Source organism: Rana temporaria, chromosome 3, assembly GCF_905171775.1.
Source record: "Rana temporaria chromosome 3, aRanTem1.1, whole genome shotgun sequence".
Lineage (NCBI taxonomy): Eukaryota > Metazoa > Chordata > Amphibia > Anura > Ranidae > Rana > Rana temporaria.
The window spans coordinates 336,732,203-336,758,452 of NC_053491.1; the positions used below are offsets into that span (position 1 = coordinate 336,732,203).

Consider the following 26,250-nt stretch of genomic DNA (forward strand, 5'->3'; position numbering starts at 1 on the left):
ATGCACCGGTTGCATCTACAGTAAATATCTCCTAAACAGTGCACGTTTAGGAGATATTTACAATACCTATAGGTAAGCCTTATTATAGGCTTACCTACAGGTAAAATTCATGCAATGGAGAAATAGCTTACTATAAATCTAAAGCTAAACTCCAGGCAAAAAAGTTTTGTGTAATTACAAGAGGCATGTATATTCTTAATTGAAGCTTTGTGTATTTCTCCAGATCTGTGCAGCAACCCAGCACTAATCATTTCCTGTACTTTACCCCTGTGCATGAGCTTAAAGCGGAGTTCCACCCAAAAATGGAACTTTTGCTCATCGGATTCCCCCCTCCGGTGCCACAATTGGCACCTTTTGGGGGGGGGGGGACAGGATTCCTGTCTTTGACGGCCTGTGACATCAGCATGGGGCTCCCTCCTCTTCCCTCCCGGGCCAGTAGGGGAGAGGAGTGGGCCTCGCTCATGCGCAGTAGGGTTCCCGGCGTGAAGCTGAAAGGCTACACTGCCGGTTACCCTTACCCGCAATGGCGGTGGCAGCAACCGACAGCTGATGGAAACATCAGCTGCGGGTGCCGACATCGCTAGACTCCAGGACAGGTAGATGTCCATTTATTAAAAGCCCGCAACTGCAGTATGTGTAGCTGCTGGATTAAAAAAAAAAAATTGGGGCGGAACACCGCTTTAATGTAAAACAGACCAGTCGCTGTTGCTTTCTCACTTTGTGCAGCGTCATTGGTCTTGTATCTGCCCCCTCATGTAGTTTTCAACTTGTAGTTAGAGGAGCTGCAGAGTCCTACCCACAGCTTTGCTCTCTGTACAGACATGTGCAGCACACTGATGATGTCAAATATATTTTCACAAGAGAATATCAGGATTTTAAAATGCATTTGGTGCACACAAAGTGGACTTATAACCTTCGTGTTTTTTAGTTTTGCATAGTAGGAAATGATTACCACCTCTATCAACATTTTACATCCCATTGGGAAGTGGAAGTGAAAGGTAGTGAAAACAAACTTCTGCAAAGTGAGGGAAATCCCCTCCTTGATATTTGACTCAAGACCAAAGTGTCCTATAGGATTACTATTGCTCATCTCTTGGTCTGGTGACAACTGTATAATTTTGAATTTCCCATCACTTTATGTCCTGTTACACAAGTCACAAAAAAGAGGCAGAGACATCAAATCTGACAGTGGTTATATCCTTCCACATCCATCCAAAGCTATTCAGAAAGTTTCTGCCATTAGATACAATTAAAGGACGAACCACTCTTTTTTCCCAATAAAGTTTCAAATACTGTCCTGGGAACATTAAAAGTTTAACGTAATTGGTCACTATGAACAACTTTTCTACTCTTAGGTTTTGGCCATTTCAGAGAACATTGAACCACTCGCATTGTTATCTAAACAGACAGAGTTGAGGCTGTACTGTTCTTGACACAATCACGTGGACACACAAAGGCCTGTTTGGGTGATAGCCAGTTAACCTACAGGTATCTTTTTTCGATTTTGAAACCCTCTCAAACACAAGGGCAATATGCAAACAACATGCATTTGGCATTCTGGTGCAAAATAAATTAGGGGTCATGGTACTGCTCTGTAGAGCCACAGTGTTAACTACTGATACTGTATATATACAATATATATATATATATATATATATATATATATATATATATATATATATATATATATATATATATATATATATATATATATATATTAGCTTATTAAATATTTTTTAAGAGAATCAGGGTAAAGTGACAGGTTCTCTTGTAGCCCCTCCCGCACCTTTTAACTGATGCATTTTCCATGATTGCCAACTGCTCCACTCAAGTATCAAGCCCTCAGAAATACCCAGTACTTCAAGATCTGCTAGAGCATGTGACATTATACTCCTGGAACCGAGTGCTCAGACCTGAGTGGCCAATGGCCAATGGCCTTGAGTAGGAATTCAAGGCAAACAGTTACAGGAGAATGCAGAGAAGGTAAAAAACTGTGGAGAAAAGAAGGCCTTACAAGAGGACCTGTCCTTATCTCCGGAACAGGCAAAGACAGACAGCTTCTGTCTAACTATGGTATCATTGAGTGTATGTTAGAATTTCGCAGTTAATCATCCTCCCAATCCAAAATGTAGCGAGGAGCTTCCTTTGTATTCAGAGCCAGTGTGAAATCTTTGTCAGAATTCCGCTCAGAAATCTCCACCCGGCAGGACAATGGTTGGCTCTCCGCGAGATGTGTGAAGACAGCGAAAGAGCAGTTCTGATGTAACCGGGAGGCAAAGTGCATAAATCTTATATTAGAGAGAGCTTCAGAGCATAAAAAAGCCTGCTAACAAGGAAACTCCTAACAATTCCGGGGATTTAAGAGCAGTGCCGTGCACAATTGTTAGCTGACACATTACACGTGTTGGGGTCGTGGCTCTGCTACATTTATTACAACAAAGACGCAGCTAATAAGATTCAGTGCAGTGAAATCCTGACGTTTTCAGGGCTAGCAGAGCTGGAGATGTTGGCTAATTGATACATTTGGGCTTTCTTACTCCAGCCGACCTCCTACCTATCCTGTTTCACGTGTGTTTGCAATCCTCACTATCAGTTTGTTCTTTGCCGTGAAATCTTGAGATCCATCTCTTGGCGTTCTTTTGGCGTATCTCTAATGCTGTTCAATTCCAGCTTTTTTTTTCTGACACTTGTTAACTCATAGTTTCATTTTTTATCTAAAAGTCAAAAAATTGTGCTGTTTTATTTCTCCTTGAGAAGTCACTTAAAGATGAAAAAAATAGTAGCTGTTATCCATAAATTGTCTTTTTTTTTAATCAAGCTGTTCTTGGTTTAAACAGTTTCCGGCATGTTAAATATCTACTTTTAAGTGTATGTAAACCATAACATTGCACTTACTTGCTTCTCATGGTCTGTTAAATATACCATTGAAATCTATTTATTATAATTATTCAATAAGCACAAAAATACTTGCTGACCCTGCCAAAAATTTAAAGAGCTGATATTCTGTGCTCTCTGCCTGTGATGTACTGTAATCAGTTTCTCCCAATTCTTTGCTGTGGATTACAACAGGGTCCCCCCCATGTCATGAAAATAAGGAGAGCGAAAGGGTTTCTTTAAGTCCAGTCCTAAGGTGATAACGCTTCTCTCTCATAAATATAGTACAAAGAGTTAGCATTGTCACTTTAGGACACCAAGTGTGTCCCAAAAAGGAAACTATTGTGGCTACCATAAGCTGCTATATATATATATATATATATATATATATATATATATATATATATATATTTTTTTTTTTTTTAACAAAGTGCAAGGCAATGGGTCCAATTAATTTCATCATAACCTATAAAGAAACCCACCTAAAGACCAAATGGCATAGAAATCCAGACACTTAAATATAAATCTGAATGTTCTTTATTAGAACAAAAATTGCTCTTATGAGCATAAATTATTAAGAACAAATGATCCAAAACTCAACACCTCCACATCATCTATTAAAAGTCATAAACTCCTCCATTCCCCCCTCCTTACCCTTCCACATCACAAACACATCATCAATGTACCTCAGCCAGAGCTCCACATGGGTGAGGTACATTGATAGGCCATACAATTTTCCTCCTAATGGCCAAGGTGGGGGCATGCATAAGATGGTGCCCACATTGCACCCACAGTGCTTCAACTTGCTATTAATAAGCTCCCAGAAACTGGAAATAATTAGTCATCAATGCAAACTAAATTAAGTCAAGAAGAAACTTGTTCTGTGGTCCCATCATAATATAAATAAAAAAAAATACTCAACTACTTTTAAACTGCATACATGTGGAATCAATGTATACAAACCTTCTGCTTTGATCCCCACTAATAAGTATTTATCTTGAACAGGTCTTTGGTCAATTTCTAGTAATACATCTCTTATATCCTTTACATAAAGTTTCAAAGATGGTACCATTACCTTCAAAAGGGAATCTATATATTTCCTTACCCTCTCCAGGGGGCCTTTAACAGAGCTTACAATTGGGTTTCTCTTCCTTTTCTCTGGCAGTCATATAGAGAAGCAAGTAAAAAAGGAAACATATGTGAAGCTGGGGAGGGAGGCATTAAAGTGAAGTTGTTCTTTAGGCCTGCATGGTCAAACTACAGGTTTGCTTTAAGGGAACCTGTCATGAAGTCACAGACAAGGGTCCTGTCCAATCGTACCTTCATTGTCTTTCTCCAGCCTCCCCTCCAATTTTTACATAGGTGGCAAGAAATTGACAGGTGCTTCAACTTATGCAAACCGTGATTTTAGAGACACCACTGAACAAACGCACAGCTGTCACCAAAGCTTTAACAATTATGCTTCTATGTGATGCCTTTTCATGATTTATCTACCTAGCCCATTCCTCTTTCAGGTGAATATTTCCAAAATGGGTGAGAATTTAAGACACATTAATTTCTTTGCAGGCTATAAATATAGACAAAGTTTGTTGTCATTGTTACCTTGATTAAATACTGCAAGGGCCTGTGCACTAAGGAAACATTGAGGTCAACCAATATATCCAGGGCCTCCTAAAATAGCTTGTTGCTGTCATTGGTTTTAGAATAGATTTGTAGCACAGTCCAGGCCTCCAGAGAATTTCTGCAGATGTCTCTTATACATTAGGAATACATTAACATTCACCATCAATGTATAGCCCATAGATGCTTCAGAAGCTTTTGGAGAACCAAAGTGTCAATCTGAAGTCTTGTTTGAACAGGATATGTTATTAACTAAATGCAGTGAGCACATTACTACATGCATTACACATTACTACATATGTAATTAAAGGGATAGTAAACCTAGTAAACTTATCACTGTCACTTGCCATGCAGGGCCACAGATTATTGCACAATAAGAATGTTTTTATACTATTTTTTGTGATTTCTACATTTTTGAAGGACAAAATATTTATCTGAGTACTGTGACAGATAGGCAGGTTGTACTTTTTCATCCATATTTGGATTCATGTTTTAGAGAAAGGTAGAGATATCCTGTTGCCTGAATGGATTGCACAGCCTTGTATAGTTAGTGTACATATGTGTTGAGTGAAAAGAGATTTGGATAGTCTGAGGGCTGATGACTTCATGAAGAGAAATCTGAATGGGTGGTACAATACGTTACGTAGCCCTCTTGCCTTCTACAACCCAAAACATATTTTTAGGTTTACTGGCTTCTGTTTTAAAGCTGTTCCAAATCCATTGGCGGTACTAGGCAAAGTAACTGGTTCACCCTATAAAAGGGACTATAAAGTATGATCATCCTGGCAATCTTCTACTATCTGATCTGCAACCAAGGTTTTTGTGAAAGTTTTGACTTGCTGAGTAAGCACAGTGATTTGTGCATTCTTCTTACCCCCCCCCCTCCCCCCACACACACACACACATAACAGTGCTAATCCTGATAATTTGCCAATCAGGGACCAAGCACTACATTGCAAGGAGGCAGAAATATTGTCATGTTCCCCATACTGGGGACATGCAGAATATCTTTCAGTTGGTCTGATGACAGAGCAGGGGAGGTGAAAATTGTCTACATCTGGTCTTCTTGGTAAAGTTGGAAACTTTAAAGTCAACCTGTTAGCTCTTTAAAAGTATAAAATAACAATACTGGTAAACTGCAGTGTTTATCCTCAAGCCAACATCTAGAATGCACTAGGACCTGCACCCCCTGCTGTTAAACCCTGCCTCTCAATTTAACAGTTCAGTGCCAGGACTTTAATGGGCAGTTAAGACTAGTTAAGCATAAAGGGGGTAGGAATTTTTTTTGTAACTTTACTTAGCCTTCATGGCCCAGACTTGGATCCATTGTCTGTTACTAGAATTTATCCCATGTGTTTATTTACCTCCAAAATGTACAATTCTCCTCTCTGAAATCCTCTCAGAAAATGGCCAAAAATAGGACTACATTCCTACACTTCAAACTAGAGGTGCCAGGAGTATGGCCCCATTAAAGTCTACAGGGTCTTGGTTGTGGACATGTGTAGTCAAGGCCGGAAAAGAGTACAGGCTGGAAAATGCCATTATTGTCATGAAGAAGTAAAAAAGCACCTGGGTAGAGGGTTCCTGGATTTGTTTAAGTTAGGGGGTAGGCAGAGTGGACTGGTGGTTGTTGTACAAACTTGAACTTGTCCTTTAGGTGACTATTATGTATAAGATTTAAACTGAGCTTAGCTCTGCAAATGAACTGAATTCTTTGAGAGAAAATTATTTTAAAGTACAGTGACTAAGGGCCTGTGACAACAAGCTTTTATTCACAAGTTGGAAAAGTTTTACTTTCCCTTACAAGTCTAAAGAAACGCAAAACCCACTTTAAGCAGATCAAATGCAGGTAGAAAGGATTTCAACTGCAAGTCAAATGTATCTGTCAATCAATTCTGAGTGATCTTAGCTTGGTGAAATTACCCTGTTGTATTGCCATGGAGAGAACTTTGATAGAAATAAATGTGTCATGCAGCAGCACTATGAACCTGTGCCTCAACTCACAGCAGGGTACTAAGTGTATGTATGTTAGGATGTTGTATGTCGCATCATGTGTGTTGTGGCTATATTTTTCCTCCTATAGTCACCTTTTTAGATGGCGGCACCTAGGAAATATAAAGATGCATGAGTGTTCATGTGCTTGTAAAATCTATTACTGAAAGAGAGCACTCACACAATGAAACTTGTAAGAGTCTTCCTTGGGTAACCAGGATTTGCCACAGGCTCCAGATTGGCTGTCGATACATTCACAGTGTACAGTGATTATGTTAAGTGGGTGACTGTGGCCTTCAGTTTAGCGTGTCAGCCTTAATAATCAAATTCATGCCCTGGCTTTAATTGCTCTACTCTATTTAACTAATTAATCTCTGTAAAGATCCATTGCATAACACTAATGTCCCGCACACAATGACCACACTTAGTATTGAATTGCTGTCAGAGCGTCATTATGAGTGATCATAGCGTGTTGTACGCCTAACTTTTGTGTGTGTGAAGTATATTGTCATTGCGCTCCACATGCTTCATAGAAACACTGACAAGTTAATTACATCTTTTGTGCCTTTGTTTATAAAGCTGTGACAGAGAAATGTTACAGAGGATTGGAAAAACACAGCCATCCCTTGATTGGTTAATTGGCGTTTCTTTTGTTTCTTCAGTTAATTACGCCGCACGCCATCAGAGTACAGACCCCTCCCAGACACATCCCCGGCGTAGTGGAGGTCACATTATCCTACAAATCCAAGCAGTTCTGCAAAGGAACACCCGGGAGATTCATTTACACAGGTAAGCCTCGTTTTTTTCTTCCTTTGCTTTTTAGGCCTCCCATATTTACTGCTGAACTCAAGGCTAACAGGTAAATGCACCATAAAATACATATAATGGAAAAAGTTTCAACTGGATGTGTATTTCTATCGTATAAGTATAGCCTAATTTTTCTCTTCTGCTGTTAAAGAGGAGTCCCCCCCAACACAAAAAAAAAGTTAAAGTCAGCAGCTACAAATACCATAGCTGCTGACTTTTAATATAAGGACACTTACCTGTCCAGGGATCCCGCAATGTCGGCACCCCAGACGATTTTACGGTCGGCTATCAGATGCTGCCGCCGCCATTTGTGGTAAGGGAGGCTGGCGGTGAAGCCTTTTTATAACTGACCTTGCAGCAGGGGAAGGAGGCCGAACTGCCCAGGAATCTGGTCCGGGACGAGGTCTCTCCCGGAAGTGGGGATAGATACCCTGTCAAAAACAGGTTATTTGTAATTTGGGGCCAATCACATGCATGCCTGATGGTATGGCATGATGGATAAGTATCTGCCTGTATTTCTCAGCATTGAGGACATCATTAATCCTGACCAAATCTCCATCTCCATTTGCAGATATGCAGCCCCAAACTTGCAGGGAACCTCCACCATGCTTCACTGTTGCCCACAGACACTAATTATTGTACCACTTTCCAGTCCTTCACAAACAATGGCCTCCTGCTACAGCCAAATGTTGACTCATCAGTCCAGAGCACCTGCTGCCATATTTCTTCACCCCAGTTCCTATGATTTGTGTATAGTTGAGTTGCTTAGCCTTGTTTCCACATTGGGGGTACTGCTTTTTGGTCGCAATTCTTTCATGAAGACCATTTCTGACTAGACTGCTCTGGACAGTAGATGGGTGTACCTTGGTCCCACTAGTTTCAGTTAGTTTTGTGCTGGTGGCACTGCTGGACATTGTCCAATGTCAAAGGGAATTAAGCATGACCTGTTTTCCATCTGCTGCATTTAGTCTTCTTGGCAGACTAGTGTGTCAATGGACCTCAATGTTGCCTGTTTCTTTGTGGCTCTTTAAAAGAGTTTGAACAGCAAATCTTGAACAACCAGTGTGCTTTAAAAACCTGGGAGAGAATTTGCTGATGCAGTATAACTTCCTTGTGTCTTGTTGCTGTGCTCAGTCTTACCATGGTGTATGATCTGTGAATATGTCTTCTACAACCTCACCTTAGTAGCAGAGTTTGACTGTTCCGCACTTTTTCCATTTAGGCTCCTACACAGCTGTTTCTGTTTCTGTTAATGACTGTATAATAACCTTCATATGAAATTGACAATAATTAACACCTTGCTTGGTATAATAAGTTAATCATATACCTGACTCTAATCCTACAAAATCCCTGACTTTGTGCAAGTGTGAAAGTGTAAGGCCCCTTTCACATGGGGCGGATCCGTGTGCAAGTTCTGACTTTGCTCAGTGGGGATCGCTCCGTTGATCCCCGCTGAACAGGCAGATGACAGGTCTGTGCAGGACCGACCTGTCAGAGCGCCGCTCTCCCCTATGGGGGATCGGATGACGAAGGACCGTAGAATCCGTTGTCACCCGATCCGATTCACCAGACAGAAGGACAGAACAGAAGGAAAAGTAGGGGTTTCCTTCTTCACACTTTGGCAGATCAGAGCGGGTTGGATGTCAGCGGGCATGTCACCGCTGACATCCGTGGCTCCATAGAGGAGCACGTAGCGCCCATTCAGGTCCGCCTAAAAAACTGCCAATTGCAATTGTGAAATTGTGAAATTGTGAAATTGCCCTAAGAATTAAAGCTGCCAAAGGTTAGTCACACCAAATATTGATTTGATTTAGATTTTTCTTCAGTTCACTCAGTTTGTATTTTGTACATTGTTGAAACTACTAGACAATTAAAATATATATTTTTGAAAGCATTCATAATATACAGCATTTTTTACACCTGTCTAAACTTTTGTACAGTACTGCATTTTAGACAACAAAGCAGACCTTAGCATTCAATCCAACCTTAAGCCCCGTATACACGGAACGAATATCCGATGACATCGGCTAGTTGTATAGAAACTGGCTGACATTCGGCCTGTGTGTACCGCTGCTGGTCCAACAGCACAGGGGACTGTCAAAGGGGCATATCTGAAAAAGGTCTGCTGACTGCCTCCCACTCAGCGCTCTCAGCCAATGGCTGAGGGTGCTGACTGGAGTGTTTTGGCAGGGGGGCCATCCCCCTGTCAGAACACAATAGAACAGCAAGGGAGATCGCTGTATTAACATCGGATTGTTAGTATAGCGGCTCTGACCTGAGCTGTCATTTTTTTTAGTTTAGCCCACTTGGTTGAACGGAAAAAAAAATAGAAGTGTGTACTAGGCCTAAGTCCCATGTCTAATTTACATAGAAAACCTAGACACCCTCTAAAAGGTAATCTGTAGTCTTGCAGGAATCCTGCAGCTTATAACTAAACACATAAGTGTCCACCAAACAATCGCCACCCACGTTTGTCCTGCCCTTGTACAGTACAGACCAAAAGTTTGGACACACCTTCTCATTCAAAGAGTTTTCTTTATTTTCATGACTATGAAAATTGTAGATTTACACTGAAGGCATCAAAACTATGAATTAACACATGTGGAATTATTCACAAAAAAGTGTGAAACAACTGAAAATATATTTCATATTCTAGGTTCTTCAAAGTAGCCACCTTTTGCTTTGATTACTGCTTTGCACACTCTTGGCATTCTCTTGATGAGCTTCAAGAGGTAGTCACCTGGCGCAGCACCCCATCACTCTCCTTCTTGGTCAAATAGCCCTTACACAGCCTGGAGGTGTGTTTGGGGTCATTGTCCTGTTGAAAAATAAATGATGGTCCAACTAAACGCAAACCGGATGGAATAGCATGCCGCTGCATGATGCTGTGGTAGCCATGCTGGTTCAGTATGCCTTCAATTTTGAATAAATCCCCAACAGTGTCACCAGCAAAGCACCCCCACACCATCACACCTCCTCCTCCATGCTTCACGGTGGGAACCAGGCATGTAGAGTCCCATCCGTTCACCTTTTCTGCGTCGCACAAAGACACAGGGGTTGGAACCAAAGATCTCAAGTTTGGACTCATCAGACCAAAGCACATATTTCCACTGGTCTAATGTCCATTCCTTGTGTTCATTAGCCCAGACAAGTCTCTTCTGCTTGTTGCCTTTCTTTAGCAGTGGTTTCCTAGCAGATATTTTACCATGAAGGCCTGATTCACACAGTCTCCTCTTAACAGTTCTAGAGATGTGTCTGCTGCAAAAGGTGGCTGCTTTGAAGAACCTAGAATATGAAATATATTTTCAGTTGTTTCACACTTTTTTGTTATGTATAATTCCACATGTGTTAATTCATAGTTTTGATGCCTTCAGTGTAAATCAACAATTTTCATAGTCATGAAAATAAAGAAAACTTTTTGAATGAGAAGGTGTGTCCAAACTTTTGGTCTGTACTGTATATCCCACCTTTTTTATAGAAGCGCCCATCAAATGCAGCCTCATCAGTGCCCATCAAATGCAGCCTTACCAGTGCTCATCAAATGCAGCCTCACCATGGTGACACTCAAAACTTATTTCCACCTAAAGGGTGAGGAAATACCACTAAAAAAATAGCACGATTGATTTACTAAAGGCAGATAGACTGTTCACTTTGCAAGGGAAGTTTCACTTTGCAAGGGGAACTTCCCTAGAGTTTAATAAATGAGTTTAAACTCTTCTGAAATCCATCATGTGCAAGTAAAAAAGTTGGGTATTCTTTGCAAAGTGAAATTTCATTCATTCCCATTCATTAAGCTCTAGGGAAAGTCAACATTTGCTTTTAGTAAAACAACCCAGCATGTTGCACTACATTTTGCAAGTATGCCACAGTAGAAAAAATAAAATAACTGACTTCTAGGGTGGCTTTTAGAATGCAGAAAAATTGTGAGAGCGATGTGGGGAGATCTCCTAAAGGGCTACCACCCCAGTTCTACTCTTCTAGATCATGGCACTAGCCTGAAAACATGGACTAGAGCTGTGGTTCCCAACCCGAAATACGCATACTTCCAGTTGTACGTGGCAACACATTTAGAGGTACATAAAAAAAATTGCATAATGGAAGTAAAAGACAGTGGCGTAGCTAGGGGGCTGCCACCCACACCGGGCACTGCCATTCAGGGGGAGCCTTCATGGCCACAATTTTTCCAATCTTTTCTCTGACTGTAAACAAGCAAAGTGTTTCTTGGTTGCTAAGAAGCACTAGGCAGCAAGGCAGGTTTTGGCGGGCAGGAGAAGGAGGAGCGGAGTGATCTGACATCATCCTTCTCCTGCTTAACTTCCATTCACTGACAGTCACAGCATGCTGCAATGCCATGCTCTGAAGGTGTCTGCCTCTCCCCCAGAGTCTGTGCAGCAGTAGCCCGCAGAAACGCTGGGACCACATTGTGCATTACAGAATGCTATAGAATAACTGCCCAACTCATCGTAGGATTTAAGAGGAGTGTGGACTGAGGAGCCTAATTATGCCTGAGTGTAAACTGCCTCCATTGGCACACCACTGTGTGACCACTACATTGCCACATTATTCAGCCCCATGCCCGCCGGATACTAGGTGCCCCCCTAAAGAACACCCGCCAGTTTCCCAATGCAGCAGCAGCCCACCAAAATGCTGGGGCCACATTGTGCATTACAGAACTCTACACAGCAACTGAACAACACACTGTAGGACTCAAGAGGAGCATGGGCTGAGGAGCCTAATGGTGCCTGAATGTAAACTGCCTCCACTGACACACCAATGAGTGACCATTATATTGCCACACTATTCAGCCCCATGCCCACCAGATGTTAGATGCCCCTCCAAAAAGCACTCGCCAATGGCCCAATGCACTCTAGGAATAGGGAAAAGCCTGGAGGCTGACAGAGAGAGAGCCTGGGAAGGAACCAAGACAGATTGTGTTTTCCTGCTGTAGTTGGTATTACCCTAATAGTCCATTGCTTTTAAATTTCACTATTAGACCAGTTACAATATATTAATTTGAAATATCATCAACTATATAAATTACAAACATGTTGCTGATATAAAGGGTACATTTTATGGAAATGGACTGCCAAGGGGTATGCAAGTGAAAAAAAATTGGAAGACAAGTAGATACTGAGAAAAGCAGTATATTCTTGCCCACATGAAGAGGCAACCCACATATTATCTGTGCCAATCTTAGGTCCTCATGGAGACAAGCTTCTGCCAGTGTGTCAGAGCTGTGTGTGCAGTACACAACCAGTCTGCAGAAAGACTAGTTAGAAAATCACTTGTTCTGTGGAATGCCTCCGTCTGCCCCTGGCTGTTCCCTCTTAATAACTGATCAGCCAGGAAACAGAGATCAATCACAGAGTTACTGAGGCCAACACAAACATATTGACCAGAGCAAAGCCAATAACTGCCCAATGCAGAAACTTCATTCATCATCTAAACGAGAGAGAGAGGAGTCAGGAGAAAACGCAGACACTACCGGGAACAAATTGTAGGACTCCTAAGTCACTTTACTGCCCCTGCCGCTCTGTCCTGCTCCTAATCAATTACTACAGTGTGGCTCATTTATGAGAAGAGGCAGGGAAAGAAAACAGTGGCAATTGCTACAACAACTAAATCACTTTCACCATTACTATAGTTTCTTAAATTTAGAGACCCAAGTACACAAATGTAATATATTGCAGCTCAGCTGTTCCTATATGTAGTGGCTACTTTCATTTTCATTTTTCAGGCCAAGAACAATATGATCAATACAGAAAATAAATCTTAGCAAAAATGTACTGTCTTTGTCACTTTCTGACCTGAAAGCACAAAAATGTTTTTATAATCTACTAGTCCCCAAGCCCCCATTGAATAGATATGATGAGTTGAAGACATGTTTTAAAGGAAAAGTACAGTCAAAGCTTGTTTGGCTGTACATCTGTGGATCACAGGAGTGCAGATCATTCTAAACTCTTGTTACACATTTTTAGCAGACAGTGAGCTGAAGCCCGCTGTCGGCAGATGTCACAGAGCTGGCCAAGGCTCTGGAAAGATTGTGACTGACACCCAGCTCAGCTTCTTAGCAAGGCGCTAAGAGCCTAAGCCAGCCGCTTCCTGGTAAATGACAGTCACCAGCTCTCTGCTCAGGGAGCTCTGAGAACCAAGCAATCAGCAGTATTTGATCACTCGGTTCTCTGTCTTAGAGCCGCCGGGGGACAGAAGCAGCATCGGACCGATGCTGCATCCACTTAGGTAAGTATGATTCCCCCAAAAAAATGTGCACCCTGGGTAACAAGCAAGGCTTTGTTTATAGATAGATAGATACATTTTGTCCATGAGCAATGCCACTCTAGGAAAAGACAAGTGTTATTGACCGGGTGAAAAGAAAGGAAAAATAGGCATTACAAAACTAATATAGCCATCACATTAAAGGACTAGTAATCTGCAATGTATTACATTTTTGTTTAAGGCAGGCACTTCTTACAAGCGCACTTCTTTTGGGAAAAATACACCTTTTTTAATTAAAAAAATAAGACAACAGTAAAGTTAGCCCATTTTTTTTTTATATTGTGAAAGATAATGTTATGCTGAGTAAATGGATACCCAACATGTCACGCTTTACCCTTAAAAATCTCCATAGGGGACGTTTAAAAAATTCTACAGATTGCATAAGGGAAGGTCTAGGGCTAGAATTATTGCTCTCGCTCTAACGATCGCAGCGATACCTCACATGTGTGGTTTGAACACCGTTTTCATATGTGGGCGCTGCTCGTGTATGCGTTCGGCGGGAGGGGGCGCGTTTAAAAAAAAGTATTATTTTTTTATCTTACCTTTTATTTAATTTTTTTACACTGTTCTTTCAAAAAATAAAAATTATGTCACTTTTATTCCTATTACAAGGAATGTAAACATCTCTTGTAATAAAAAAAAAACACATGACAGGACCTCTTAAATATGATATCTGGGGTCAAAAAGACCCCACATCTTGTATTTACACAAATTTTAAAATTGCCCTTTAAGAGCTATGGGCAGAAGTGACGTTTTGACATTGCTTCCGCCCTGCAATGATATGGAGACAGGTGGGGGAAATTTTCCCCTCACTCGTCTCCATACCAAGCAGGAAGAAGGATCCCATCGCTTTCGCCGATACCGGCGGCTCCGGTAAGTTGCGTAGGGGGGGCCCTTTCCCGCTGCCGATAAAAGTGATCTTGCGGCGAATCCCCCGCAGAGACCACTATTGTCGGAAACCAGACCGCTCACATGCCTTGTTACGTGTATTGCTTGCACCCGTGGTTTCTGTGAGAAGGATCATTTCTAAAGACGACCACACCTGAGCGGCTTTCTCCCTTGCTCGCTCATGAAGAAGAGGATACCGGGGTTATGGCAGCTAGCTGCTGCCATAACAGAGATATCCCTCTTCAAAGTGCCGACGTATATCGGCGTGAGCTGGTCCGGAAGTGGTTAAAAAGCTCAGTATGATCTCCAAAAAAACTATATTGGAATACCCAAACATCAAATGCCTTTTTGTGTAAAATGAAGATTTCATACAAATAATGAAAAGAATGATATAAAAGAACAGTTTATAAGCTTGTAAGCGTTCCAAATACAATTTTCCATGAAACTGACCTCAAACCATCATAGTTCCCCTTTAAATCCACTATTTTTTGTTATTACGGGAACAGTTTTTAGTCCACATGAATTAGAGTCTTAACTCGAATCCCCCCACCACCACCACCTTTAAAGTAATCAGAAAATTTATAGAGCAGCAGATAAAATAATAAAAAAAAGGTTGTAGGATATCGACCCTGGCAAAATAATAACACGAGTCATCTGTAGGAAGAAGAAAAATGAAGCGCTGAAGGTGGGGAGGGGTGTCTGAGCGTGCTGCTGTGTGTATTGATCCAGAGGAAAGAAGCACACACTCGTCTTCTCATTAGCTCCCTGGCTCCATGGTCTCGTTACATGGACACCGCAGCGCTCGGAAGGGGGTGAGGAAAGGAAGGGGGGGGGGTGGAGAAAGGATCTCTGCTTCTGACCAAGAAATGGGAAACAGATCTAAGACAGCTATGGCCAAACTCACTGTCACCTTTCTGCTGTGACAGGAAGGCTCCTTTTTCATCCCTCCTGACTTGACATGAGGGCAATTACGCCACTGGCATGTGAAGGGCAATTTCCCTGAGGATGAGGCCCTGTGGAACATGTGTCCATCACTCTATGAGGGCCTTGTCAAAAAGGTCACTTTCTGAAGTCTGGCATTAGTAATATACTATTTAGTTAAAAGAGTTTTCACATTTATCCAAAAGTAAGCCATTGATTTACATAGTGGAGGGCTGGATGTTTGTGGCCCACGTAGAGCTGAACAGCGTGTGGTACAGCATTACACAGTAGAAGTACAGTATTATGGAAAATACCTCACAGCCTTGAAGGTCCAGTAGCTTAATCCTCCAGCAGGATAGTCATGGATTTGACTTTTTTTTTATCTCATCTGGAAAACTGTACTATAAAATTATTCTGAAAAAAAAACACCTTTTATTTTTTTTATTTTGTAGCGTGATATAAGGTCAGAACCTCTGTCTTTATAGCTCTGCCCCTGCTAAGAAGCTTCACCCATTCTGTTTGTAGTGGTGACTAAAAGTTTTGTTTTTTTGAGTTGTAATCTGATCAGAATTACAGGGTAAACTGTTCAATGGGGATACTTGTTCTAGGGAGATTTCTCTCTCTTTAGAGAGATTTCTTCTCATTTCCTATTATACCCAGAGCACAGATGGTACATAGGAATCTCCCTATAGTAATGGCCAAAAATAAATAATGGCTGGTGTTTACCATTCTCTGCTTTATTCAATAAAAAGAAAATATTTTTGGCTTTAACTTTACTGTATTCTGTAAAAGTAATAACTTTAACTGAACAGCTGTATACATGGCACATTCAGTTATAAATAACAAGTATAGGCAGCTCATAGGTGTGCGCAGCCTATTGCATTAGGGTGTGCACCCCAAAGCTCCAACACATATAGGTTTGACATATTTATCAGCCTCTTTCCTGCTCTCCATCCTGAAACAATGGGAGGAAGGGGGAGCAAGGGTAAAGGAACAGGGAAAGGAGGGGTGACATAGATTAGTACTGATCCCTTATATTTTCCTCCTGTGGCAGCTGAATGTTGACAAAAGGGAGAGGAGGAGAAGCCTACTTTCAGCTGCTGCAGGAGAAAAATACAGATTGGTTCCACTAAATTGCACCCCCCACCCCTTCTGTCCAGGTTCTGAAGGTTGGCAAGGTAGGATTGCGGTTTACCTGTCACCTGCCCACCATTGACAGGTTGTCAACCCCAGGAATAGGGTGTGCACAGGCACACCTGGCACACCCCTTGCGCATGCCTTTGGCAGCTCTAGAGGAGACCCTGTCACTTGTTTACTGCTAACTTACAAGTAGTCTGGGGTGTATTTGGCCCCTTGTACACATCTTTACCACCCAGTCTGAGGCTTAGGTTAGAATAGGAAAGAGACAGAGAGGGAAACAGTGTCTTGAAAGGACCAATTGGGAAAAAGTATGAAGGGATAAGTCATCCTTCCTATTCTTACCATGCCTGAAATGATACTTTGGGGGTTATTTATGAAATGCAAATCCACTTTGCACTACAAGTGCAGTCCCTGTAGATCCGAGGACATGCAAGGAAAATAAAAAACAGCATTTTAGCTTGCAAGTTGCACATGATTGGATAATAAAATCAGCAGAGCTTCTCCTCATTTCAGAGCTACCCCTCAGATTTACAGTGACTGCACTTACAAGTGCACTTTCAGTGCAATTTCGAGCGCACTTTGCACTTGTAGTGCAAAGTGGATTTGCCTTTCGTAAACAACCCCCCTTGTGTTATTCAAAGAGAAAACCTGATTCTAAATGATTGAAAATTGTAACTGCACAGGTAATGGTATGTTTACCTAACATATCATACTCTGCTGCCAAAAGGTGTTCTAAATCTCTAATAGCATTAGTTTCAAATGTCAACTCCAAGGTAATCAATTCTAATTAAAAATTGTTGCTATATATAAATATATTTTCTCAACAGATCTGGAGTTTCCCATTAAGTTATCAGTATATACTTTACTTACTTCATGCTTCAGATTTCTGATTACTGGAATGACACATATAATCTAATTCAATTAACAATAGGGTTGTTTTACATCCCTAGAACTGAGACTGTCTTAAAGGGAAAAACAAAATGTCTGTTTGTGCTAGCACGTGTTTAAATGTAGACAGTAATTATATTTTAGACAGGTGTTAGCAGACATGAAAATCTGGTAAAATTTGTACTGTCAATATTTTACATGTGATATGTTTTCCTTTTTTAGACAATTGCGTTCCTTGTTTTAGTAGACATTTAGCATTCTCATTCATTTTAGCATTCTCCAGTTATACTACTTCTGTTGACCCTTTTGCCTGCCTAATGCCCTAGCTTAAAAATCTGCAGAGGATTCCCAATTAGAGGTCCACTGCTGTTGTATGGGGGGGTTATAGCTCGTGCAAATCAGAACCGGCCCTGTGCCTGTGAGAAGAGCACAGCTGCTGCTTCTTGTCACAGGTTGAAAACTTAAAAAACCAAATTTGGTTCCTTTTCTAAACAAGCCACAAACCTCAATCTACACTTAACTTCCAAAATGTGAAATTTATGAGGAGAGAAAGCAATAAAACGGTTACAATCTGGCGTTTGGTCCCTGTCTGTCGGCTCCCAGCTGCCCCCTTTTCTTGCAGAATGTGGCTGCCCTGAGTTTATTAAAGGTTTTACCACTTCTCACTTCTGCTTTCTGCTAAATGGCGGGGATAAAACAGCTAACTGCCTGGAGAGTTGTCTGTGTCACAGCATGTACATCTGTCTGCGGCATTGTCAGAAGATATAGGGACATGGGCACCAAGGCTACTGATGCTGAGGTAGAAGATGGCTGCAATCTGCTCTTATACGCAGCACTATTATATAGTAAAACAGTCCTTTGCCCCCTGGGTTTTTAGCATTACAGTCATAGTAAAAATTCTGATTACGTATTTTGAATATTACAGTAAGGAAAGCAATCCCCAGGGAAGCCTGTGTTATAGTGATTTTCTATTAAAACGTGGCCAAAGGAAACCATACATTGGGCCTTATTTATCTAAAAGAAAAACTATTTTTGCATCCCGGAATGAAGAATCATGTTCTCTATTTTGCTTTCCCACAATGCATTAGGAGCAGTAGTGTATTTAGGTTTTGTACTGCCCTAGGAATGAATAAATTCGCGCACCCCCTAATTTATATATGACCCACCCCTTCCTGCCAAGGCCACACCCTTTGTTGTTTAAGACCCACCCTGAAATTTTCGAGTGGGGACACTAGTTCCGAGGGCCTGGGGGCAATGGATTCCCTTAATTTGCATAGATTTCCTTTCACTTCCTCCTTGGCTATGGGGCAGGAAGTGAAGGGAAATCTCCGCAATGGGACAGGGATGGTAAAAAAAAAACTGACAGGGGCTATAACCCTCCCTGTTGTAGTTCTACTTTAAGCACAAATTTCTGATAATGTTATGGAGAGGACTAAGAAGATATAACCATGCCAATGGTGCAGCAGAAACATTGAGGACAGTCTGTGGTCCAGGATCATAGGACAGTCAAAACTAGAAGAGTCGCCTGCAAACCGGAAGCAGTGAGGCCGCTTTATGGGGGCGCTAGACTAGTTTGCCTAACAGTGTAGCGCAAACTGGCGGGGACTGTTTTCGTGCAAAGTGCTGCAAAGTGCTTCCCTAGGCCTGGTCCTTGTTGGCCTAGGCCAGCATACAGCATTGATTAGGAGAATGACGATGACAATCTGATAAGGGCAGAAAGTTTTCATACCAAGCACTTTTAAAATCTCTTGAAGGTCACCAGTATAAAAGCCGAATTCACATGGACAACATACCTAAACCTCCTTTTATGCCACTATTCACAAGGACAACATACTAAAACTCCTTTCACTCATGAGTGTCCACAGTCAATGTACCTATGGTGGACATAGGTAGTGAATATATACTCAAACCTAAGGACTGTTCATATAATTCCAATGGGAGTTATATGGAGTCATTTTGGAAAAGTGGTTCTTTATTGTGTGGTGAGATTGCCACCATTTTGGGAGAGACGCAAATATGCCTATTAACATTCTCAGGCACTGGTCCCCTGCTGGAAGAACAATAAGTATCACTCCAGATGGCAGCTGGGTTTACCTGTGCATTCCTAGTTCACAGACCCTGCTATCAGTATCATCATATTTACTGATTACGTGGTCTCCATATTAGGTAAGATGGTGATAAGATGTTTTTTTTTTACAAACAAATCTGTCGGATGCTGACACTGAAACTGACAGACTGCAGCTGTTAAAGACCAATACAACATTAAAAAAAAAAAAAAAAGTTTTAAAAATGTAACATTTTTTTTTTACATTTGTGACCATTGTTCAGCCTATAATAAAAACCAGAGAAGGGTATTTATTAAAGTAGTGTACCAATTAAAAGTGTTATATGGCATTGGAAAACAATGTAAAATGATTAAAGTAGGCAAATTAATCCCAGACTTTTGTGAAGGTAACAGAAAATGATTGATGCTACCATTTGTTTTGTGCATCTAGATTTTAATGACCTTTGGTCATAAAAGGGTTAATCTCTTTCATATTCAGAACATTGCCCAGGCTGCTAAAATGGCAGTTAGGTTACAAAGGATGGCATAGACTGCACAATTTGTATCTTTTATTATAATTGGGGTTTCCGTGATAGGGTGATAATGAGCCCCACCAGCTGTTGAAAGTGCTAATTTTTCCCTGTGAAGATTTTCTGACCTTCACGAAAATGTCTAAGCAAGAAGAACCCAGAGGTGCCAGAGAACAGTCAAATTGCCGTCACATTCCTAACCACCTTTCTATGTCTTTGGGAATCTGAGGGCACAAACACTGTGTAGCACTACTAGGTAGGAAGCAGTTGAGAAAAATATGTATGTCACCATCTTAAGGTTACAATCTATACTCAAAAGCAAGGTTTTGTTAAGGTTACAACCTATATTCAAAAACAAGGGGGCAGATTCTCGTAGATCGCCGCATCTATGCGGCGGCGTAACGTATCTCATTTACGTTACGCCGCCGCAAGTTTTACACGCAAACAACGTAATTTTTTAAATTTCGACGCGGGAACGACGGCCATACTTAACATTGGTTGCCCCTCATATAGCAGGGGCAACTTTACGCGTCGCAAATCTAACGTAAACGTCGAATCTCCACTGCGTCGACCTCGCGTACGTTCACGAATTTGCGTATTTTGCTAATTTGCATACTCGATCTGGAAAACTACGGAGGCGACACCTAGCGGCGAAAAAAAAATTGCATTTAAGATCCGACAGCGTAAGAGCCTTACGCCTGTCGGATCTAATGGTTATCTATGCGTAACTGATTCTAAGAATCAGTCGCATAGATACGACGGCCCAGATTAGGACTTACGACGGAGCACATGGCGTTGCGCCGTCGTAAGCCCTTTCAGAATCTGGGCCAAGGTCTCTGATCAGTAACCTAGTGAGAGATTATCGTTACAATCTATACCCAAAAACAAGGTCTCCACAGCATTAACCCAGTATGAGATTATCTAGATCTGTGTTGATAGACTTAAGAGGTTTAGGGGGACTCAAATATAGCCCCTCACATTGCCATGGCGTTGCACCCAGATTTCTGCATATGTAGTGCTTTAAAAGACTGCCAGGAACTGTGGACATCCTTAAGGAGATGGTCAAAGATTGTGAACATTCTGCACATGTGGTTGGAGACTTAAGCATAATGCAGAGGTTAGTCAGAGATTGTGGGCACGTTACTTGAGTGTGTTGGAGATCACTGTAATTACAACCTCTCTACAAACCAGTGATCCTGTTACTGATTGCTGGGGTCTGAGGGCTGCCTAACAAGCACCAAAGGGCCATAGGTTGGGCACCATGGATCTGCATTAAGTTGATCACTTCATCTGGATAAATAAAAAATAAATTCAAGTCTATCGTTTCCTTTATTGTTTAAGAGCTGTAGGGAGGGATAGAGTTATATACACTAGGTGCTGGGCAAATGATGACAGTGGTGTGATCAAGTTGAATGCATTGAATGGTGAAATGTGGCATGAATGATATGATATGGGGCAGCATAAATTGCAGGTACAACTCAGGTGACTGACCGCATGGTGCCATGGCAAGAATTAATGTACATACAATAAGTAACATTAATAAATGTCTAAGGGAGGCCCACACGTTTTTCTTATCATACAGACCCTCCGCAAGCCATGTCCACTATTAACCACTATTCTTTATTATACCATACTAAAATCAGCCCATTATCCAGAAAGAAACAGGAAGTGCTAATCACCTGAGAAAGTAAGAAGGATTTGGGTTTACCGTTCAGCAGAAGTGGATCAAAAAACAATAGCAGCTCATATGTTTTTTAGCACAAACCTGAGGATGATGGTTTAATGGTGGCTTGTCAGAAGGTAAGGGACCTGATTAACAAGATCCTAATTGAAGGCCATTACTAAACAAGGCCAGCATAGGCAGACACCCAGACTTCCCCATTTATCCAGCCTGGTGCCAGAGCAGAGGGGTTAAGCAAGGTGTAGAGACAAGGAATTATACCCTCCATTACGTGTCTGGCCAGCCTGAGCCTCTGTGCATTTTCACTAGCACACAGACATTTTCAAAGGCCCAATATATTGTGTCAGCTTCCCACTTTAAACCTCGGAAGCATTACTCCTGATTATGTAGCTTTTAAGTGTCTGCTCTGTGCGTTGATACAGGGGGAGACGAGATCCAGGAATCAGAAATCAATGCTAATACAATCAGGAAACGGGGGAAGATGTTTCCTAGTGCTACTCTGGCTCCAGGACCAATGCTATATTTCACCTAACTTGGAGGAAGGGGGGACAGCACGACCTAATGGTGGGTGAAGAAGGGGGGATCAATAGTAACAGGCCGCCAAAAAGCTCTGTGATCTGTTAAAAGGTGACATAGAAAAGTAACATAAGTTGTGTTCTTCTATTCTTAATATTCTACAACAATGGTAGACCTTAGGGGTCTCCAGTGTAGCTTCTGCCCGTTTTATCCCTAGGAAAAGAATGATAGGATATTTTAAGAATGTTGGATAGTTAGGGAAAATTCAGTAATTAAAATAAGATGGTTTGGCTGAGTTTTGAAGTGTTGCTTAACAGAATCTGAAACATAAACTTTTATTCTATCTATCTATCTATCTATCTATCTATCTATCTATCTATCTATCTATCTATCTATCCTTTTTTCTCCTTTCACAAATATCCATCTACAGAAAAAATCTCCTTTAAGTTTACTTACCACTCTACAACATACCTCTATATACAATAAGTAGATAAAACAGCAGCCATTCTCAATCCGAATTCTGTAGAACCTTAATGTTCCTCCAAAGGTTGCTAGGGGTTCTTTGAGCTGTGGATGATAGTAGACATGTGCGTTCCCGTTCGTAACGAATGGATTTTCGTACGAATTTGTTAGTATTCGTACATTCGGATCAATTCGAACATCCGAAAAGCTGAAAGAACCAAAATACGAAAATTACAGAATTCCGAATAAGCAAAATAACGAACAAGCGAAAATACGAATGTATGATTGGACAATCTTACTAAAATACGAAACACCGAAAAAGCAAAAGAACGAAAATGACATTAATAACGAACGATTTACATTCCGTATTTTAAATCCTTTATCTGTTCGTATTTTCATTCGTATGTTCGCATTTTCATTTGTGTGTTTTGTAAATCCATTTCTTTGTCTGTTCGTAAATTTGTGTACTTGTATCGTTCTTTCGAATGGGCACTGGGCAGTGTAGTTAGTGAGTGATGTATCTTACTTAATATCTTAGCCAATCAGCTTATCTCTTTTGTGCTGAGTCACATTGTACAGTGTAAAGCCTTGTACACACGATCGGAATTCAAACAAACTTTTCCGTGGATTTTTGTCTGAAGGGAGTTGGCCAGACTTTTGAAACCGAAAAACTTTGTCCGTACACGCGGTCAGATTTTTTGGAAAACGCTCATTTTGACGTTTGTTGGCAAAAGTGTGTACGGGGCTTAAGAGAAAGTATATCTTAATATGGATTAGCCGCGTGTTGCTATGTATTTACGAAAGTACAAAATTACGAATCCATTAAACTAAAATTATTATCTAAAAAAATTACGAATTTCGAATCAACGAAAATAAATTTGACAGAATTACGAATCATTCAGTATAAACGAAAATAAAACTGTTATGAAAATACGAACGGGTCCGAATAGGAAAACTTGCGTCTTACGAAATACAAACGGGTCCAAATAGGAAAACTTGAGTCTTACAAAATTACGAATCTTTACGAATCTACGGAACTAGACAAACATTTTTTTGTTGTGCACATGTCTAGGTGATAGACCTCCCATAGAATGGTGCCTACATAATTCAAGGTCCATCGCCACTTGGCAGAGCCTGTAGCATGATACTAATGATCTTTTTAGCTAACTAAAAGGGTGGCATTGTACCAATCAGATTCTTCCCACTGGTCACAAATTTTCCGAATAACCCCTGATGTAAAGGGTTCCCTGACACCAGAAAATAATTCCAAGGGTTCCTCTGCTGTAAAAAAAGGTTGAGAAAGACTGACTTAAGGCGGCCATACACGGTTCGAATTTCGAAAGAATTTTCTTTCGAAAATCGTATCAAAGAATTTTCGTACGAATTTCTCACCGTTAGTGGGCAGCCGATTTTCACGAGGCAAACAAATTTGAGAAATCCGACATGTTGTAAATTTTTTGAAAAACAAACGATTTTCTGATCAATGATGGGAGAATCGTGCGAGAAATGTAATAGAAAAAAAATGCGCATGTGCAAGAAAACAATATTCCCGGAGCGATACGAATATTCCCGGAGAGAAACGAATATTCCCGGCAACATGAAAGTTTATTGGCCGAATTTCGAAAATCAATGGTGGCATCATCAGATCACAAAAAAAAAACTTTCTGATTTTGAAAAAAAAAATTGTTCCAAATTCGACCGTGTATGGCCTGCTTTACAGTATTATATGATCATACATTTTGTGATTATATAGATATTAAAATAAATGTATGTTTAATTTTTTTACCTGTCAAAGGATTTGTAATTTTGGCCAGCCAGTTATGTAACATACATCTGTCTTCTATTCTCCAAAAAAGGTTAAAACAAATTAAATTCCACATTCCTACAGCAGTTTGAACCTAGAAAATGTTGTAAGATGAGACTTTTGAGGCACAGCATTTTACATAAAATATTTTTTTTTTTAACCATTCCAACACAAGAGTATTGTACAAGAATTTCACTTTTATACAAAATTTCATAAAAACAATAGAATTTAATTTTACATAGTGGACTATCCTCTCCAAAGGTACTGACTTTTTTTATGTTCCAACACGTTTCCTGGACATTGTCCACTTCTTCAGGAGCCATCAGTATTATTGTGTACAGAAAGCAAACCAAAATAAAATAATATAATTAATACATTAATTTATTGTTTGTATCATCCCATTGTGCACTCATCTCTGCCAGTTATTAAGGTTACTTTGCTAATTCCTGAATTCATCTATGCTGCAGCTCCCTACTCATTGGACAAAGGTAACACACACAGCTAGATTCTTGAACCAAAAAAATGTTTTGCTTAATCAGGAACTGATTTTGTCACCTAGCTAGCCACACATTTTTGCATTAGCTGAGAGCAAAACACTGCTGCTACTCCGTCACTGTCCAATCAGTGGGGTGGGATTGTCCTGAACCAAGCTGTACACTTATCCATAGAGGAGGTCTAAGGTCTGGTCTTTCCTGTCTGAATCACAAGATTGATGGAAGAGAATTACAAATTATTTGGCAAATTAGTCAGATCACCTGTATGCACATTAATTGTTTGTCTGGATTTTAGATATAAACCTGATAGGAGTAAGCCCATGTTAGCATTTTGCACAGGGGCCTTGTAAGTTTTAGTTACACTTCTCTAGTGGGAAGCTATGATGTCCGAAAAGTTGAAGTGCTGTCCAGAAATACATTTATTCTGTAGATAATCTTTCAGTGACTGTGCGCCTTGCTGGGAGATACTAAACCATCACAAGCTTGTTACCCACTCAGAACAGAGTAATATGTATTGTCGCTCAGTAATTGTACAACTGCAATTCACCCCCTCTCTGCCTGACAGTGTTTATCTAAAATACTTTCCCTGCCGTGCGTTCTGGTTTCAGCAAACCATGTCTTATTGGGCGACCTTTTCATTCCCAGCAAGAAGGGTTGAGCTCGTCAGATAAAAGCAACGAGGCAGAGAACAGGAGAAAACGCCAGTTCCGAAAATCGGAGCATGATTGAAAACAAGATGTGTTAAATCAATGCTCTTTATCGCCCGCCTGTTTTCTGGCAATTGCTGCTCTCAGCTCATTCAGAGCACAAACGAGATGATAAAAGTAGTGTCAGAGAGCTCGCCGGGGTACGAGCCACATACACCTGTTTATCACACACACTCCATGCATCTCCACTCCTGTCCCTGATAAGCAGCGTTGTCACAACTCCCTGAAAGAATGGAGATTAACAATTACCAGAGGAAGTGTGACCGAGGGAGGCATGAGACTACACGAAAGGAACTTCCATAGAAAGAAACAAGATACCTGCTATGGATGAACAGTAGACAGACAGATAGATAGATAGATAGATAGATAGATAGATAGATAGATAGATAGATAGATAGATAGATAGATAGATAGACTATTTTTTTGGAAAGAATGGAATGATTGAACAAACAAATTAATGATTGAACAAATAAATGGGTGGATACTGTACATAATGTAAATATAGATATAGAACTGTAGATAAGCAATTCTCAACTAGGGTTCCTCCAGAGGTTGCTAGGCATTCCTTGAGCTGTGACTGATTGACCTCCAATTCAATGGTGCCTA

General features: G+C 40.8%; 1 protein-coding gene across 5 annotated transcripts in view; it reads left to right on the plus strand.

The window, feature by feature from the left end:
* The window catches only part of EBF1 (EBF transcription factor 1), a 449,855-nt gene that overhangs the window by 372,127 nt on the left and 51,478 nt on the right, over positions 1–26,250 (plus strand). For all 5 annotated transcript variants that reach the window (XM_040345069.1, XM_040345072.1, XM_040345067.1 and 2 more), the window contains exon 10: positions 7,149–7,275. In XM_040345069.1, the coding sequence (XP_040201003.1) occupies positions 7,149–7,275 (127 nt within the window). The remainder of the gene's footprint in view (positions 1–7,148; positions 7,276–26,250) is intronic.